Here is a 21,379-nt window from a genome sequence, read left to right on the forward strand (position 1 = left end):
GTGAGATATTTCGACATATAGACCAAACCTAATCATTTCGGGCTGGTTTAATCACTATGTATGGACGGCTCGCTTTCCTTTCAGGTGATTTGTTGGACCCCTGCAATAGATTTTCTGGTTAAATTTGGAAATGTGACTCTGCTGACTAAGTGACCAAGGACTATATTGTACAATAGCTTTTGTCTGAGCCACGGCCATGTGGTTAGACCTCCGACATATTGACCGGTGACAAGTGACATATCTTGATCCCATCATTTACTGTCCTCTCTCAACTATGCTTTATTTCACTGTAGACAATTTGAGCGGCGCTAAAACTCTCCAGTAGTAGGGTGTTGTGGGTGTTTGCCAGAGCATTGCTTTGCTATTGTAAGGTGTTCTGAATGTTTGCTTGGGTATTTTGGGTGATTGCTATATAATCGCTTTCTAGCCCAAGTCAAATGTAATTCTGTTTGATATCAAAGCATGAAAATTAATGCAACATATTTTGTTTAACTGACAGGTGGCTGCTTCCCATGCCTACATACATGCATGCTCTGTAATTGGTACTCGTGCCTTGTGGTGATATACTCAACGCATGAATGGTCAAATGCACTTTTTGTGTCAAGTTATTATCCAAGGACATTATTCAAATCATGTACACAGCCATGCATTGTTATTTTAGAATTATATATTTTTTTAGGTTTTGAATTAGCTTAAAAAAAAAGAAAGAAAAAAAAAAAATATATATATATATATATATATATATATCTGCCAATAAATAAATATTTTTATTTATGTAATTATTGATTGATTGATTTTTTTTAATCTTTCTATTTATCATTAATATATATTCAGCTTTATTTCAGTTGACAAAAAAAAAAATATATATTTTTTAGTTTTACTTATAGTTGCAGTCATATAAATCCACCACTGCCTATTATGTCATTATTATATATTGACGCACACACACACAAAACACTCACGTAATTGGTTTCTTCATTTTATTACGAACTGTATTTATAGGAGGATGGCATTGTTTTATATTAATGTTAAACAATTATTCATTATATTTAAATATAATTTAAATATTTAAATAAATTATATTTAGATATAAATATGTATATATTAATGAAGTATAATATTAATGATAGATTTAATATTTATATTAAATATAAATGTATTTAAATACTAATTGTATTATTTTTATAAATCTAGCATTACTAATAGTGGGAATAAAAATATGTTTTCAACTTAATACAAACTAGTGCTGTCAAAGTTTTTGTTCACATAATGTATGTGTGTGTACTGTGTATATTTATTATGTATTTATAAATACACATGCATGTATTCAAGAAAATGTTATGGTTATATATTAAATACATTGCAAATATTTTCTAAATATATACTTTAAATATTTGTAAATACATTTCAAAATATTTGTATTGATATCCATAATAAATATTCACACCACACTCATATATTACGTCAACAAAAACTTTTATTTTGGATGCGATTAATCACAATTAATCTTTTGACAGCACTAATACAAACTAAATATTTTCAGATATTATTTAAATTATTTACTTTGGCTCTTAATTGTGATTTAATGGTGGAAACAACATAGTTTAGACTAAAATACATTGAAATGCTGGTGTCGTGACTAACTTATAAGGACCTGTTTTTAAAGATACTGCACTATATTTCAATGGCACACTTTAGGATTGTCTATAGTGGCCAGTGCTGGGTGGTAGCCATCTGTCTCTTCTTCGAGAAGAGCCCCAGCACAGCTGATGTGGCCCTAACCCTTCCTGTCGACTTGTGCTGAAACTGCTTTCCAGTCAGTCTCTCTGGATGGAGATCACAGCAGTGAGTCACACTTAATCACAGCACACAGAGGAGCCAGAGCCGAGGTCACGTCCGCCAGAGCCAAAACACACAGCAGGGGTTCGCAGCAGTGCTATGGAGTGGCTGGAGCCATTAGTGCTGGGGTGTGTGACTGTTTGTGTGCCACTGAAAACATGTCACAAACAGAGCCCTCCAAGTAGTTGGTTAAAAATAATCACGATTACCCTCTCATTATTTAGGCAATAGTGCCTTGCACTGTGTCCCACCCGGGCACGACACAACAAAGCATCCAAGCAATCACTTGCAAGTTAATCCCAGTTTCTGTGCTAACTAGCCAAGACAAATGACACAACAGTTTTATCAGTTGTTTGGTTTCTCTTTCTGTGGCATCGTGCCGGATAATCATGCTCACAGCTGCTCGTTATGTACAGTGAATTGAGTCCAAAAACCTGAGAATGAAAATGGTTTTAATTATTATAATTATATATTTTTTCAGAATTTTATTATTTATGACTTACAATAATATTACTATTATTTATGTAATGCTATTTTTATATTACTATTATATACACTCTCAGAAAAAAAGGTACAAAAGCTGTCACTTGGGCGGTGCCTACACTTTTGTACCTTTTAGGTACTAATATGTACACTTTAGATACGAATATGTATGTTTAAGGTACCAGTATAGGCATTTACATTCATGCATTTAGCAGACACTTTTATCCAAAGCGACTTACAGTGCATTCAGACTATATTTTTTTTACCAGTATGTGTGTTTCCTGGGAATTGAACCCACAACCTTTTGTGCTGCTAACGCGATGCTCTACCACTGAGCCACAGGAACATTATGTACCTTCTTTCCTGACAGATATACTATATATATAATGTATTTGTATATATATATAATCTCTCTATCTGTCAGGAACACGATGTTCCTGTGGCTCAGTGGTTCTTTCTTTCTTTTTTTCTATTCATTTTCATTTTAGAGCACACTATATATTAAACATCAAACATGGACAATGTGGCAATAACTGTAGAAGCTGAAAAACATTGAGCATTATGTGATACATTTGTACAGTAAAGTTTATTATAACAGATTAAGTTCCTAAATAATTCATCTTGTAGTTTATTATTTGAACTCTGGGCAAGAGCAAAGAGCAGGTTGGTTTAGTCAGGGTTATGGTATCATTGCTATACAATTATAGTTTTGTTCTCATATTTTAAATAAGATTTTATTTTTGTGTTGTCTGTTTTTACTTAAATTTGTGTAATAGTTGTGTAATTGTCATTTTATTAAAAAAAATGCCTTTTAAAAATATTTTTTTTGATTTAGTTTTAGTTATTCAAGTACTTTAAATAAAAATGAGAAATGTATTTTCCCTTGAAAACTAACTGAAATTTGTCAGTTATAAACTAACTGTCATACCCTTGGTTTAAACACTTCATAATCTCAGCAAATGCTGTCCGTCATCTGCCTGTTATATCAGGAATACTGTGTATTCTGACATTCTAGTCATTTGCATATTATGTAGCAGAGAATTACGCATATTTGAAAGTGGCGATGGTGCTTGGTGCTTTGGGCATGTTGAGTCACTCTCTGTTGAGATTTGACATATTGACTGTGTCAGTTAGATCAGGGGTTTATTATGTCAACAAGCCCTCGTGAGATGAAGGTCCCAGGTCATGTGAACAAATCTTCATTATTGCATAATGCACCCCCGATAGGTGAAGCAGAAGGCTATTGTGCCATCCTGAAGGGCCGTAGTTTGTAATAATGGCCTGAATTATCTCTTACATTATTCCATGGCAATCAAATAAGTAAATAAATGGACTTGAAATATTGATTTCAGTGAAAATGATTTGATTATGTGGGAAGAAATAGACCGCGGTGTGATATAAAACTAGCACACTGCTGGGTATTGGTTGCCCAGCGCAACAGAAAAATATCCAGGTTCATTATATAAAAATATTTGGCCACAGAAAGCTGTGATTGACCAATTACGACCCAGTATGGCTTGTAGTAATGGCATTGTTTTCAGCGATTTCTAATTTTCATGTGCTGTGATTTTGTTTCGCAGATGTACATACAAACGACCACGCTGACCATCTCGGTGAGTCTGAGCGCGTCTGTGTCTCTGGGGATGCTCTACATGCCGAAAGTCTATGTGGTGCTCTTCCACCCGGAGCAGAATGTGGCCAAACGCAGCACTCGCAGCCTGAAAGCTGTGGTCACTGCCGCCACCATGTCTAACAAGTTCAACCCCAAGGCCAGCCTCCGGCCCAACGGAGAAGCCAAGTCGGAGCTGTGCGAGAACCTGGAAACTCAGGGTGAGCGGGTTTGACGTCAAACACTTTATTGTTACTTACTGTCATCATTCCTTTGCTCACTTAAAACGATCCGAATTTGAAGAGGGTTGCAAAATCATGCTTCAGCAGTCTGGATACAGCTGCTTTAGATTTTACTTTCTTTTAAAGGCCGAATTCACCCAGAAACAACAAATCTGTTATTATTTACACCTTGATCATTCCAAACCAAACCAATATAGCATTCTTTTTATTATGCAATGAAGACATTTAATGGAGTCTGTGTGATGATCATAACAAGACAAACCGCTAATCGTCTGGCTCACATTGCGCAAGGTTTTTTTGGATTCATTATGTTAGAATCTAAACATTTGGCATCAGATATGTGTTGGCGGTGTGGTTTTTAAATTATCAAGAGGCAAATCGGTTGAATCGGTGCAACAATCCTTACTGAAATCCATCTCCTGCTAATTTAAATATCAATAAAACACAGCAGCTGATCAACAAGCTTTGTAATACAGCAGTAAATAAAACCCTGCTGCCTCAGCAGAAATAACTCACAAACTAGAACAGAAGCAAACCTGTAGCCTTCTTGAAAGAGAAACGAAAGCCTGAGTCTTTGTTTGCATATTTATATTATTCATTAAGGGCCTTATTTACCAAGATTCCAAATAAATTATACTAATTTGCTTGCACTGTCTGTCAAATTGTCTTTAAGCATTATGGTAATACTAAGGGTAAATAGGCACACATGCACTTGTTTCATTTTATATATTTAGGTTTTCAATTTAAGTTTGGTACCAAAAAGTTTTCATTTTGTATTTTTTTATACACTTAGTTGCAGCATCTGGATAGGTACTGTCTTGCAGATGAGTGTGTTTTATATGTTTTAAGTTTGAATGTGACCTCATATGTTTTTGTGCTCTTAATCTAATGTGGTATTCATTTGCACACCTTTTCTGAAGTTTTGAGGTGATAAATAACTTTGCAAGAACTATTTCATTCATTTGCATTGACGTTGCCCTTTATTTTGCATGCCCCCAAACGACATACTTATTAAGAGAAACCTGCGAAAACAGACATGAGGCGCTAACTTCTGGTGCTATATCTGGAATACAGAGTCCTCAGTAGACAGATTTTTTTTTTTTTTTTTTTTTTTGCATATGCCATCTGGTTTGCGTGTGTTATATATGCACAAAGTTTTAGTAATTCACAGACTAAAAGTGTGCTTCACTGCCTGTGTGAATGTAGCTAGACAGTACAGCAATTTTGAGACATCATTGATTGTGCCTTGATACCCCAGACTTCCTGTTAGTCTACAATTTTTTTCGAATAGCCTCTAGCATTAGCATTTTCATTACCTTAATCTGTGATGTGATTCCAAATGCACCAGAGAGGGAGAAAAATAAAATGCAAATATAAATCCATTTCACCCTTTCAGTAGACATAGTAAGACATTTGCCGAAATTAATTTAACACCAGTAAATGAAAGTTTTCATTAGGCCAAAATTTGAATGAATGAAATTAATGTTTTCATTGAGCCAAAAAATGAAACCAAAGTTGTATAAACATTTAAATTACTCTTTTTTTTTTCATGAACAGAATGAAGTTTGTACTCTAATTTGTTGTTGAACTATAAATATATAAATGGTGGCTGTAATAGGAACTTGTTTTTATTCAAACATTCAAACAGATTTAGTAAAATATTATGAATATGTAGTAGCATCTAGTGCTCATTTATTTGTAGATGGCTGATGACATTATGGACACTGAAGAGCTTTCCTGAGATAAATACAACATTACTTGACATTGCTTAGAAGCTGATTTATGGACTTCCCTACATTACTTGAGACATGATACATTTCTGTAAGTTTACTGTTACTTTCAACAAACCTTCTGATGTCCATTCATGCTTAGAGTGTCAAAACCACACGTATGGTTTGTATTTTGGATCAAATTAACAGAATTTGAAAGCTGACAGTGTTTTATATTAAAACTTTTAAAAGCAAAAATTCAAGGCTGTTGCAGTTATTTGGATGGCAGATGCACTACAAATGATGTTTAGTGAAGTCCACGCACCAACAGAAAACAGCATAGAATAAAAGATCGATCTTGAGATTAAAGGGGTCATATGATGTAATTTTAATTTTTCCTTTCTCTTTGAAGTATTACAAGCTCTTGGTGCATAAAGAAGATCTGTAGAGTGGCAAAGACTAAAGAATCAAAATCCAAAGAGATATTCTTTATACAAGTTAAGACTTGTCCGCACCCCCCTAAAACGGCTCGTTCTAACACACTCCCACAGCGTACCTTTTATTCTCATAGTATTTTTGTTGCCGCTGCTGCCATGTTGTATATATGCTGAGTGTTTGGTTGTGAAAGCGAAAATGCTTTGTTTGGCCTTCCAAATGACGGCAATATCTGCTTTCATCATGCCTGGAGTTGATCTGTGCTGGAGTCCAGCCCAGGGTCTTCACATGTGGTTGCCACAAGAATCCACTGGCCACACCGTTCTCAAGCGGCTCACTTTAGGCCTCTAGGCTTCCGGCCTTCACTCACTCAAGGCTGCCATGTGTGATGCTGTTTCGTTGAGAAAGTGAAACTACTTTGTTTGGCCTTCCAAAAGAGGACACGACTAGAAGTCATGTTTATATCATGATTATAATGGGTTTTATGTCTCATCGCTCCAGCCGGACACAGCATCACAATATGTTAAGGGGCGTAACATTTCCGTCACACACTTGAGGTATTCGGCCAATCACAATGCATTGGATAGCTGGCCAATCACAGAACACCTCACCGATGACCCTTGTAAAAATTGACGCGTTTCAGAAGGCAGGGCATAGAGGAGAAACAATAAATGTAATGAATGTGAAAATAATGCGCTTTTTTTTTTTTTTTTTTTTTTACCTTAAACAACGTAAACACGTTTCATTACACCAAATAATGTTCTTTTTAGCAGCATCATATGACCCCTTTAAATAATCCATATCATTATCAGTTAAAAACAAAAATGTGATTAGTCAACAGTTTCGGCCCTTCAAAACGATTTCAGCCAAAACCAAAAATTGCTGTTTTAATCATATTTTTTGTTGCTGCAATTTTTTTTGGTGCATCACTGTTTATAATATAGTAAAATATTTATGCTTCATATGTTATTTACAAAAACCCTTTTCCCCCAGAATACACAGATCATGTTGAATTGTCGTCAGTGAAGCAACTTGTTTATTTGCAGGCAGATCACACTTACGATCAGTGGCTAACAGGGTCATGCTAACCAACTATACTTTGACCCCTTTGATGTGGGAATGTTGTTCCATGCCAGCTGAAAAAACATGTGCAGATACACACGTAAAAAATCCACAAAAAAAAAAAAAAAAGATCCAGGCAGAGATGTGCAAAAAGAATATTAAAATTCATAATGATGTGAATTTAATGTGACATTTCCCAAGATATGTCTGTACATTCACTTGTTCTAGAATAAAATATCACGCTAAACCAATCCAAAGTATCATGTTAGACTAGGAAGGCACAAATGATCTGCTTCCATTACATTGCATTTGGCATTCACAGCAACGCACATCCACTCTGCTTTCATTATGTAGCATTTTATATTCATTTTGCAATGAAGCAGTACCCAGTAAATCATATTGTAGGGTTTTAATAACAAATAGCTCTGACATCCAGATAAATGTTTTGACAACAGAATTAAATTTGTGTAATGAGGGTTGCTACATAGATGAAAATTCGCCCAATTAAGCATGGCCAGTTAGCACACAGTGTTTTCAGCAAATATTTACCGCTGGTTGCATGACCGTACCAGACAGCTACCAAACCCAGTGTGAATTTCATCTGCTCAGCTCATCTAGTACATATTCAGCAGCTCTGTATAGCACCACTTTGAATTCAGTTGCAGTGGAACTATGTGCTTTTGTAAATGAGGTATTAGAGTCAGTGACTACATTAGCATGTGCCCTTTTAAAAGATCTAACTAGAGTTATTTAACACAAGCAGTTGTTTTGCACGTAAAGCAAATGCAAGCTAACAAATAACTTTTCCATGGCTCAGGAATGTCTAACATTTCATGAATGCATTAAAGGGGAAACAAGATCTCCTTGTTGATTCTATTTGATTTGTGATCCTCCTTTAAGACTTAAATTGAATTAACTAAAAGTGTCTGTTAAGTGTCTTAATGTAGCGTAATGTGATAGAAATGTTGCTATAAAGTGTTACAATTACTTCTAAATGAATTACATGACATTGAATTATTACGTATCTCCTAATTGTATTTCTAGTCGAGCAAGGACTCATCAATCTGTGCGTGATATATGCAGTAATCATCATTATATTATTAGCATGAGTGTGCTACAATAACATAGCTTTCAAGTAAAGTTGAATATATCTTGACTTTGTGCACATGACTGACCAGGAAAGTGCCAAGGAGGAAACTTAGTATTCTCAGTCTTATCTGACTTGTGAATGTTAAAAACAACGTGAAAGAGGCAAGGGAGAAGCTAGCAGTGAAGAATAAGCATACATAAAACATAAATGTTGTATAAAAACTATATAATGTGTATTCACTTGCACTTATCCACTGTCCACATCATTATAAAGTTCCTGAGAAATATGTTTTGAAAGAAATGTATACATTTATTAAGCAATAAAGCATTCAACTGATAATTAAAGGTGACTGCATTTACAGTGTTATTATTATTATTATTATTATTATTATTATTATTATTATTATTATTATTATTATTATTATTATTCAAATAAATGCTGTTCTTTTGAACATTTTTATTAGCATATTAGCAAATCAGCATATTAGAAAGATTTCTGAAGGATTATGTGACACTTGGAAATTGAGCTTTGCATTATAGGAATACAATATATTTCAAATATATTAAAATAAAAAACAGTGATACTATTTAAGTAATAATATTTCTTCTTCTTAGTTTTATTTCTTTTTATTTCTTTATTTTTTAATCAAATAAATGCAGCCTTGTTGAGAATAAGAGACTTCTAAAAACATCTTGCTGACCCAAAACTTTTAAACATTAGTGTCTAATCTAATTTAAGTATTTCCATATTTGCAGAATCACTCCCAGGTACAGTTCAAAGCTGCATAAAACACACTAAAATAAATCCAAATCACAATTATTTTCAATAAATGTTTTATTTTGAAAAAATACAGCTAAATACAAAATAGAGCTATTTTAGTTTTCTGAGACTAATCCTGCATAAATATTCTATAACATAATCAGTTGAAGCTTTTGCACTAGACAATATTATACTTTAAGTTTAATTATTCATGCAGCCTAAAGAGACAGGGTGCAACTGTGCATTCTGTAAGGTGACAAGTTATTAACAAAGCAATATGACACATTTCCCGCCCATTGATTTTTCACAATTTTTAAGACTTTTTCACAGTCAGGTGACTTGTAAGTCTTCACCGTCTTTTTTTTTTTTTTTTTTTACCACATATGTGACGCATTTCACTCCGTCTTCTCTGAAGCACCTAAAGTCACACTTCTGAAGTCACACTTCTTGTCATCTCACCTACCGGTAGTTAAACAAGATCTTGAACCAATCAAGATTGGACAAGACATGTTTTATGTAGCTATTATAATGTTGGCTCATATATGTGACATTATTTACAGTCATAGTGAGATGCACTCCATTAGTGCATCTACAAAAGTCAGTACTTGGCAAGCAGTTTTATCACGGATATAAAAGACACTTTAGGACTCCAAAGTAACAGTCCATCTTTGATACCATTGCAATGCAGCACGTGTATAGAGTTTAGTGATGCATATAAACAAGATCAAATTGTAATGCGTGTGTGATGTTGCCTACAAAGATCATAGAAACTTGCCAAAGAATGAGGATAAGAGGATGAGAATGACAAGGTCATAGTTACATTCTGTGGACATCAGTAGGTTTTCTCATGTGTCCTTTAAGTTAAAGAGTTTTGCTCTTGGGTGAAATCTAAATGTAATCAATATTAATATGAGTCTGCTTTACGTCAGCCGACAGGATTTGTATGACTAAAACGATCAATGTAGGTCTCCTTGAAATAGTCTCTCGACATCATAATGGTGCATGACCACCATACAGACAGCTATACTGATGAATTCAAAACCGCAATATCATATTTTCCTGCCTTGTTTAGAGAGGTTTTTTTTTTATTTTTACACTGGAAAATAATAATTTAATGCATAATAATTCTCAGACGCCTTGATCCTTGACCAGAAAACAAACAATGAGTCAGACTGTTACAATTTATTATCAGAAATATATTTTCATCATCATTTCTTTTTTATATTGTGGCTAAACAAAGCAAAATTCTGAAGATATCGTGCAGCATACTTTATTATTTTTGTCTGTTAGGCGATACACATCTAAAAGGAGGCTTAAAGTATTTTTTTGTTAGGATTAGTTAAAGTATGCAGCATATTCCTTCAGGCTACATTTTAATGACAATTAAATTTTTAATGCCTCCTGAAAATTTCTGTGCAAGGTCATTTAATTTCAGGGCAGATTGAGCCAGCGAGAAAGCACCTCTGCATATCCAAGTTCAATGGGCCCTAAGGCCAAATGGGCCCCAACAGGTTCAGTTATACCACAGAGTGTAACGTGCAATAAACCAATCAGAGTCACATCTTCCATTCCCTTTAAGAGCCTGTTGCGCTGGTGCCATAACGCATTTGCTATTTACAAGGCAGAATTTTTCCAGTGCAAAGACGGAACGCGTCTCCGAGATAAAATGGAGCTGCTCGTGTGCGAGCAAATAGATAGCCTAATTCTGATACATGCACTGGAGATCCATTATGCCGCGTAGGCATTTATATATATATAAAATATATAAATACATTTAATTAGCCTACAAAAAATGTGTATGCATTGCAATACTTTAATTTTTTAGATTTGGCATGTTTGTGTGCTGCTGTGCGTCCCTGTGTTTAATAAGCAGCGTGTACGTGCATTGGTGACCCACCTATACTAACACGCTGTTTAAATAATAAAGAAAAAACATTGCGCCAGACAGAGGTTTGAGTTGGTCTATGGTGCAGTCTATTTTCAGCTCCTTAAAATAGCAATGCGCCAGCAATGTGCCTGAACACATCTCTTTTTTAGACCAGCCTGCCCATGGGCGAACAAATGGATGCAAATGCATTTGCTAATTTAACGACTGAAACCAGCAAACACACTTGCACTGCGCCTTGCATCGCATTGCGCCGGGTGTATTATAGGGTTCGGAGACTTTACACTGTAAAACTGCATTCTGTTAACCTGGATTTGGCCTCTTGTAGCACATTACTAGAATTTTAGATTCAACTGCTCAGTTGTTTCATTAAACTAAATAAATAGTACTCATGAAAAATGCAAAAACACAAAATCCAAGGATGCGTTTGAAGAGTGTCTTTTTGAGAGCATGTTGGTGGTAGTCGCTGTGTGCATATCATGATAGCTGAGCTGAGCTAAATGCGCTCATGGATAAAAAAAGCAGTTCGTTATGTTACTTTGAAATGCATAAGAAACTTATTTCAGCACCAAATTATGCTTGTTCATTTATCCGTCTGTGCAGTTAGCCAAAGTTCAGCTATCCATTTTGTGCCTAAAATCATTTATTTAGACATGCGTGTGCAATGACAGTACTCTTAATGTCAGGAATACACATGTTCATAGTTGTAATATGTGCTGTATCATTACTATTTAAACACAACAGAACATGCACACATAACACCCAACCTGTCAATCAAATACTGTCGGTATAAATTTGAGCCATTTTTCAAGGCATGCTAGGTAGGACAGACTTATTTTTCCCTAATTCAAACAGTATATATATATATATAAAATGCAACACTTTTGTTTTTGCCCTATGTTGCAAGGATCTATACACAATTGCTGTAAGCTGAAAACATCCCAGTTCTTGCATGGCCAGCATATTCATCAGACGTGTCACCCATTGAGCATGTTTGGGATGCTCTGGATCGGAGTATACGACCATGTGTTCCAGTTCCTGCCAATATCCAGCAACTTCGAACAGCCATTGAAGAGGTGTGGAACAACATTCCACAGGCCACAATCAACAACCTGATCAACTCACTGCGTGAGGCAAATGGGGGTCACACCAGATACTGACTGGTTTTCTGACCCCCCAGGACCACCCAGTACAGTAAAGCTGCACATTTTAGATTGGCCTTTTATTGTGGCCTGCCTAAGGCGCACCTGTGCGATAATCATGCTCTGTAATCAGCATATTGATATGCCACACCTGTGAGGTGGATGAATTATCTCTGCAAATGAGAAGTGCTCACTAACACAGATTTAGACATATTTGTGAACAATATTTGAGAGAAATAGCCCTTTTGTGTACATAGAAAAAGTCTTTGATCTTTGAGGTTAGTCAAAATGGGGGCAAAAACTAAAGTTGCGTTTATAATTTTGTTCCGTGTATATTAACAGATTTCAGAATGTACTGTCTTTTGAAAGTCGCGGTAACCCATACTAGGAATTGGTGCTCTGCATTTAACCCATCCAAGTGTGTGCGCACACACACACACACACACACACACACAGCAGTGAACACAACATGAACACACACCCAGAGCAGTGGGCAGCTATTTATCCAGCACCCAGGGAGCAACTGGGTGTTCAGTGCCTTGCTCAAGGGCACTTCAGCCATGGGTATTGGGAGTGGAAGAGAGCACTGTTTATGCACTCCCTCCCACCTATAACTCCTGCCAGCACCGAGACTTGAACTGGCAACCTTCGGGTAACTAGTGCAAGTATCTAACCATTAGGCCACAGCTGCCCTTGTATAATATACACTTTTTTAAGCTTGGTGAGATTTCCAGTAGCTTTCCATGTTAGCCTGCCTTGCAAACACATTCACATCCTACATTGAAATCTACTTCTTAGGGACATTTTTATTTTAAAACTGTTTTAATATAACTTTAAGTTAGGAAACTTCCTAGCAGAGATAAGATGCAGAAATTAGCTTTTTGCATAAGTATCCTGTCCCTGCATTGCAGACGATACCAGTTTACACAGATGGAAAACAATTGCCCTGATGAGGACACAATTACCTCACAATTGTGAGCTGCCCATGAATCATTAAAATAATGACAATAACGACAACGTTTTCTGGATTTAAAAAAAACAAAAACAAGAAAAGGATCCTTACAGTAAATGGATCATTATTTAGATTGTGAATATACATCTTCAAGGTTGAGGTACTTCAATGTGACGCAACCAATAAAGAAAATGCTTAAATCGCTGTAAACATGTTGATTGCAACATTATAACTGAACGTAATGCACATACAGCTGATACTTTTCTTTTAAAGAAAGCACTTGGGGGTTGAAGATCATTTAAAAATAATCCAAAGTATGCATACCATTAAAAAAATTGGTATGGCCATATGATGTCAAACATGTTATATTTTGCAGTGTGATTCATTTAAATGTAGTGCAAAATCATGAAGTCAACAAGCAAATATCTGTTATTTAAACTATCATTTTTCAGTCTTTCTTTTTGATACAGATGCATTAAAATGCTGCTAAATTATTGTAAACAAAGCCTGACTAATACATGTAACCGCTCAACCTGTGTTTCAGGATATGTTGATGATAACTAAACAATGAAGACAGGTAAACACTTTAATTATTGGTTATTGCTTGGCTTACTGTTGGACCTAATTGTTAAACTCAATCATGTTCCATTTAGCTTTAATGCTTAAACTGTGCATATCAATTAGCTTATAATAGACAATGCATTGCGCTGACATTTGTTAGAACTGCTAACAGACACAAAAAGCTTGCATGCCACATTGTTTATGCAAATCACTTGTTTGCACAGGGCTTTGTAGGTGAGAAACTCTATACCGGGGAAAGAACTAAAGATAGCAACAAATATGTTTTTATGCATTTTTCAACAAACAGAGAGTAGGTATGAAAACTTTCAAAACCGTGCATGGCCTAGATTGCATAAACAGGAACACAAATTGGGGTAGCAGACTCAAACAGAACAGTATAAACCTAAGCTAGAAATTTTTATATAGAGAAAGAATCATTTAAATTAGTTTTTTTTCCTTCCCATTAAGCTGAAATGGAGCTATTTATCTGACAGTACCTATGGGTCAGTGCTCAATTCGCTGAGGGAGATTCCAGGACAGATAACCGCACCAGTAGTGTTGGGTCAAATATCACCTCACCTTACTTATTCCAACAGCTCTGCATGATTGCATGAGCTAACCTTTTGATCTCCATATAACGATGCAATGAGCTTGAATTTTCCATTGACCCTTCTTCTTTGGCAAGGTTATTACATGAACAGCTGAAGGCAGTGTCACTCATGCAATCTTTGCTGATTGTTTGCACTACACGGTTATTGCGAGATGGATGCCAAATGACAGGATTAAGCTGCTGATTACAGGTTTTTGTTGAATGAGTGCTTAAATAGCAGACTTGCCACTGTTTGCAGGTAACTTGCATGTTTTTGAAGATATTAAAGATGGACAGAAAGACAGAGTCTGATATCTAACAAGACCTGCTACTCCGCTACTTGACTCCTGGCAAATGAATAGAGATATCAAAGAAGTTGTTGTCACATTGGAAAAGGACCTGATGAGAAATGAAACATGAGGTACTGCGTCAAACCACTCTGGTTTTGATGAAGATCCCTGTGAACTTGTATCTGGTGAATTACCTCTCGTGTTTCACGTCAAAAAAGCTAATAAGGCAACAGTGTTTAAAGGAATAGTTCACCTAAACATGAACATTTGCTGACAATGTATTTAACCTAATGCACTTGCTCACTGATGGATCTTCTACTGTGAATGGGTGCCATCAGAATGAGAGTCAAAACAGCTAATAAAAACATCACAAGTAATGCACATGATATAAAACTGCATGTTTGTAAGAAACAAATCCATCATTAGTTTTTACCTTTAAAAGAGTACTTAATCTATAATATTGCTTTCTCCAGAGAAACTGTTCCTAATCTGGTGAGAAATATGCACAGATCACTTTACAAGTGAAGCAGTCCGAAACCATTTTAAGCAAATATGTTGTGGATTTTGACGTGAGAGGAAAACAGAGAAGAACCTTTTAACTAGAAAAAGCATTTTATGGATTATGGACTCGTATTTTGGCCAGAAGCGTCCATTTTAAGTTACAAACACGTATCTCTTCATTTAACAAGATAATGATAACTGGATTGACTGGAGTCAATAATGTGGATTATTGTGATGTTTTTATCCGCTTTTTGGACTCTCATTATGACGGCACCCATACACTGCAGAGGATTTACCGCTTTCTTTTCTTCAAACCCGTTCCAACGAAGAAACCAATTTTTGGCTTTTCATACTTTCAACACATTTTCATTTCCTTTGACTCAAACGATCTGTTTTTTTATCACATTCTCTCTTCCTCTGCAGGACTCAGCCCTAAACAAACGTACATCAGCTACAGCAACCACGCAATCTAGGTAAGTGATAAAAGGCCACTACCAAATCCCAGAAGTGACCCCTGGAAGACAGCATTTCAAGATAAATCACTCTCACGTTATGTCACTTATGGAAGTGAGATAGCAGATGGTTGGAAGACCCCCACAGACATGTTTCCATTAATGAAGCTTATGTGAAGTCACACAGGGAGCATCTGGGGAGGCCGAGACTGTTGAGACGGTGTGTCGGAATGACGGTCTGTCACCCAGACTATTCCATTACAGCTTGCTCTATCTATTTCAGATGCCATTGTTAAAGTGATACACACTAATTAAGGACAACATGTCAGTGTCCGCTGTTTCATTGATGCTAACACTATGTGGTGGCTAAAAAAATAATAAATTCATTGGAGCTTTTTCCTCTTTTTTCCTCTTGTTCCTCAACAGCAGAGACAGTGACCATTGTTTACAGATGTTAAGCATGCTGGTTTTGACATCCTGTGCTGTGTTGTTTTTTCTTTCTTTCCTTTTCCTTTTTTCAAAAAAAAAAAGAACCTTCTGGAATGCTGTTGAACTATGTTGCTGTATTGTTACCTCACCATGGGCCTTGTGAAACTGTTGAAGATGTACGAAGTGCTCTTTGGAGTAATGTTTGATTGTGCATAAGTATACACCTTTGAGAAACTAAACAAATTTGCCCTGTTGTCGAAATGTGCTAGCTGTCACAGTCACCTGTGCAAATCTGAAATCACAATTTAGAAATGGTGTGACGTTCGTCGGACACTCAAGATATCGGAACCGACTTCCACTGGAACAGGGCGGCACGAGTAAGTCACGTTCATACAAATACAGCTATAAAAGACTCTCGTGGAAATCGGAAGAATCATCACTTTCAAGTAAACCGACGGTTCTGAGAAGCTCTGCTGATGGAGTAGATGACAGGATCCTGTACTCATATCTGGAAATGTCAGGTGATAGAGAGAGACAAGCTGATTTGTCTCTTTAGATGTTTGTGAATTTAAGTTTCAGTTCTTATGATTTCCCCTCTCTTCTTTGTTTTTGCACTGTTTGTGCTGCAGAGTAAAATGTCTATGTTGACCGTGATAAATGGCAACTTAATGTGTGTTCTTGATTGCTAATGTTTGCTTTTCATCCTAAAAGAGAGAAAATAAAAGTCAGATACAGTGCCTGAATTAAAAGTATTTGTAAAATAAGACATATGAGGTATGTGAAGCATGTTAATTTTTATACATAAATAATTTCTAATAAAGAAATTTTTCAAAACTCATTGTTTTCTGAAAAATCATCTCTGCCATGTTGGCAAAGCATCAGATGTTTATGTGAGCTGTGGTTTGGGCACACTGCAATGTGGTTGCTAGGTTGTTCTGGGTGGTTGCTAGGGCATTGCGTGCAGTTATTATGGTATTGCTTTTAAATCTGTGCGATTTTTCTTTTTTTTTTTTTTTTTTTACTTGTTTTTCGACCGTCAAGCAAAATCCAAAAGTCGGATTGCTTAGAAAAGTGATACCACAGCTCTTTCTTATAAACCACAGTTTTTGAGTGAAGATTCAGGTCTTTAGCTCAAACTTGTCTCTTTTTTTCTTCTGCAAATAGAGAAAAATAGAACAAACAATAATACTTAATCCTAACCCTAATCTTAATAAGTAGACTCAAGTGTAATGCTTTTTATTAAAAACTAACAAAAGATAAATAGATAAACTGAAACATGCAGTATTTAAAACAACCAAGTTGTATTGTCTCTTAATGTGCTAATACGCTATTGTAGTTATTTTTATTAATATTCTTAGTCAAAATCACAAGAGGAGTGTTCTCATGCCTGAATGAAAAATCGAATATTCCCTTTCGTGCATTTCAGATTTCCTTCAAGAAGGCACTTAGTAGATTAGGAGACAACGTGACACAAAAGCACGGTGGAAATGAAAAGAAATGTCATTTGACTGAAACATTTATTTATTTATTTTTTTACAACAGGCAGCCATCTATCATAATGTGCATTTCAGAAGGCCCATTATTAAGTGTGAAATGTATCTGCTATCAGTGGCAACAGCGCAGAGGAAGACAGGAGCTATAAAGAAAAGCACCGGTGCTTTGACTCTGTGATGTATAACGGGGCAGCTACAAGACATAAATTATAGGCCATGTTAGGCTTATTTAGGTCTGTCTGGAATACAGCACATAAAACAGGGACTTGATTGGAATGCTACTCCATCTCTCTGACAGTGCTTAGAAACTGATGGAGAGAGTGTACAGTGAAGGGTGGATCAGGATACTGTGCAAAGGAGGTCATGTTCTCTGAGATCGATACATCTGTGTGTGTGTGTGTGTGTGAACATAGTAGTCTGTTAGCTGAAGAAGATTCTTCCTTATTTATGAGTTAAACTTTCATAAGCATTTATTTATTTGAATTATAATAATATGATTATAGTTTATTTATTAAATATAAATATTGTTAATGTTTTATTGTTATTATTTCATTTAAATAAATATTTTAAAGTACTAATATTATTTAGTGTGTGTCTATGTGTACAGTATATTTATGTATATAATTGTAATATTTATTGGTGCTTTAATAGCAAAATATGATACTTTATTGTGTCAACATGAACTGTACGTAATCTTGATCATTACACAGCTACTGAATTAAAAAATATATATATATATATATATATATATATATAAATAAAAAAAAATGGAAATATGAAATATTGATGCGAATTGAAATTAATTTTATATGTGAGAAGAAAGCGATCATAGCATGCTATGAAACATGAAACAATGTAGGAAAGTGGTTGCCAGGGACAACAGTCAGCTATACAGTTTGGTTTATATAACCAGAGAATGTTGTGACTGACTAATCAGAATCAATTATTCCACAGAGGTATGTATTAATTTATTAATACCGCAATAATTATTCTACATTAGCTCATTCAACCCAGGATTTTCAGGAGGCAGTCTCTTAAATATTTACTGTAATAGCTTTTCATTCACACAGCAGTCTATTCACATATTTCTATGTTGGCTACTGACTTTAAATGTAGTCTCAGGATTTTGGATCCTACTGTGTGCACATTTACAGTACATGTTTTACTTCTAATTCATATTTGCAGTTTTTACATTTAATCCTTGCAGATGCTAGATCTATGCACTGATCTATAATATAGATCAGTGGGTCTATGTTATCATGTTTAACTGTTTCATTTGCCGATAATTTACACAATTATAGCACAGACTGGGTTGTGTACAAATGTACTTTGTTAAAAGTATATTCATTATTTTTTCATATAAATATGATTTTTGTTTTCATGTTAACTGAGTGCACTGAAATAACATTTTATTTGGATTATCATTGGTGATGCGACTGATTATTTTGCACATTGCTACTAAAATCCATTTGGACAAGTTGGGGCTAAACAATTTGAAGAAATTGAAACAAACAGCTGCTCAGGTAGATTTCAGTGAAACAGCACCTCACAGTGGCACTCCGTGGGTGTGTGTTTACCGTGTGTACTGTGTGTGGTCTCATATATCACATTCTGGAGAGCTGCGCGAATACTGTAAGAACAGCCCTGTAGCTTGTCATCACGCGAAATAGACACTAAAGCTATTTAAATTCCCTGACTCAGACTCATTTTGCAGCGCTAACTCTACCTTCAGCCTGAAAGAGGGATTCACAAACACGTAAGGATAAGGGATTAGGTTTTGTAAATGTGTATTTGCAGGCGTACGTACATGTGTTCGGTTTTGGGAAAAGCCTGTGATGAAAAGCGGCTTTGTTTACGGTTCCAGAGCTGTCAAGTTATAGTCCGGCCGAGCAATTTGCACAGAGCCTCAATCTATCAAAATGGCAGCTGGTGCAGCAGGTCCTTAGAGAATTCTCCTGAAGAAAGTATGCTTCATTTGTTCCCTTTATATTGTTTACTGTGTGTCTTATGGTTAAAATGTCAAAAAAAGCAAAGATCATGTCAGCCGCCTTTGCAGGTTGAACTGTACATGCTTTTCTCAACATGTCAATTACAGTAGGTCCATTTTGAATGGCTGACTTCATGCAGTGTCTGAGTGTCACCCATCTGTCTAGAAGCATGTCTTCCAAGTATCATGTTGAAGTAATCACTGCATTCACCCAGGTTTGCCATGTTGCTCAGTTTACATGTCAGTTAGACAGTCCTTTCTTCTCTAATTAGATATCTGTGTCCAAAACAAGCTGCAAAGTGGACTAGACTTTACACAAGTGTACTCATACTGTAAACAAGACCAGATGTACACAATGGATGAAATTTAAATGAGTAAAATACAACTTAAATGTGATCTATTACTTACATTATATATATAAAACATTTAAAAAATATGAACAACAAAAAAAAAAAAAAAAAAAAAAAAAAAAAAATATATATATATATATATATATATATATATATATATATATATATATATATATATATATATTACAGCATATAGACTCATATAGATATGTCCTCCCTCATGGTACATTTTGCCCTTATTAGCTTCACAGCCACTGGTCACCCTTAAGAGCAGCTTGGATATTTGGCTAAATAACATATATTGCAATCCATAAACAAATCAATATATTACAAATTTAATTTTAGGACATTGGCTCCAACACATTGGGTAAACTTTAAAGACCAGGCACTTAAACAATATTGAACAAAGAATGAAAGAATCCAACAGGATCATAAAATACAGAATTAGGTCAAGTGTACTGTATGTATTTGCTGGATTGTCCCTTCCTCCCAAAGCATAAATTGACTCAGAATCTTCCCCCAGTTCTGCATAATAAACTACAGGCTTAGCAGCAGAGCAGATCCCAGAGCTGCTGAACTGTGGATGTGGTCTCAAGTGTTAGTCACGTCACGTTCTGCTTTATTATTATTGTGCTCTTGGGGAAGTCATTTAACCCAAACTTGTGTTGTTCCAGAGGGAATTCTCTGAGGTCGCTCAACACAATAACTGTGCTCTGAAGTATCCACTTTCTAATTCCTTTGAATCTAAATGATGGGCTTATAAAAAAATAAATAAAAATAAAAAGCATTTGTTCTTATAACATTTTGCTTTTTGAGAAGTTTTGAGGCCTTGTGCTCATGGAGGTGGCCATGAGATACAGTCCAAGAAATAAGTGATTATAATTGCTTATTTTAGTTGTGTTTACATATCTGTCTAGCATTTTTTCTTTATTTTTCTTTATTTTGAGGTCAAGAGAATATTTTTACATTTTATTATTTCATATATATATATATATATATATATATATATATATATATATACAAAATAAATACACAAATTAATGCATTAAAAATATATAACAGAAAATAAATTGATAATGTTACAAAATATGTATATTTCAAATAAATGCAGTTCTTTCCACAAAAAACAAAAACAAAAAACAAACAAAAAAAATTTAGCAGCACAAATGTTTTCAGCATTGATAATAAGAAGAAATGTTTATTGAGCAGCAAATCAGAATAGACAGGAGTAATGACTCTTCAAACAATTCAGCTTATCATTACTATTTTATTTTTATATAATTCATATATTTCATGTGTCAGTTTTCTATACCGGATTTGCATAAATAAAGCCAGAAAACAGGTCATATATAACACGTATATATACAGACCGCAAACAACAAACAATATTGAGTATGGCTATATGTATTCTACAATATGTGCAACCACTTATCTTTAAAAATGAGTCAAATCAAATAGCCATGTTTTACACTTCGCAGCATGTGTCTAATGTAATTATATTTTGCACCAAATGCCAATGT

At 35.1% G+C, this 21,379-nt stretch overlaps 1 protein-coding gene across 2 annotated transcripts in view; it reads left to right on the forward strand.

Moving 5' to 3' along the window:
* Nucleotides 1–16,867, forward strand: part of LOC127959014 (metabotropic glutamate receptor 4-like) — a 102,377-nt gene extending 85,510 nt beyond the window's left edge. Inside the window, exons 9-11 of one of the 2 annotated variants that reach the window (XM_052558018.1) lie at nucleotides 3,903–4,152; nucleotides 13,752–13,784; nucleotides 15,572–16,867. In XM_052558018.1, coding sequence (XP_052413978.1) covers nucleotides 3,903–4,152; nucleotides 13,752–13,771 — 270 coding nt within the window. In that variant the 3' untranslated portion in view covers nucleotides 13,772–13,784; nucleotides 15,572–16,867. The remainder of the gene's footprint in view (nucleotides 1–3,902; nucleotides 4,153–13,751; nucleotides 13,785–15,571) is intronic. The other variant, XM_052558017.1, reaches the window with a different exon arrangement.
* The last annotated feature ends 4,512 nt before the right edge of the window (nucleotides 16,868–21,379 follow it).

Source organism: Carassius gibelio, chromosome B6 (genome assembly GCF_023724105.1).
Source record: "Carassius gibelio isolate Cgi1373 ecotype wild population from Czech Republic chromosome B6, carGib1.2-hapl.c, whole genome shotgun sequence".
Classification (NCBI taxonomy): Eukaryota; Metazoa; Chordata; class Actinopteri; order Cypriniformes; family Cyprinidae; genus Carassius; species Carassius gibelio.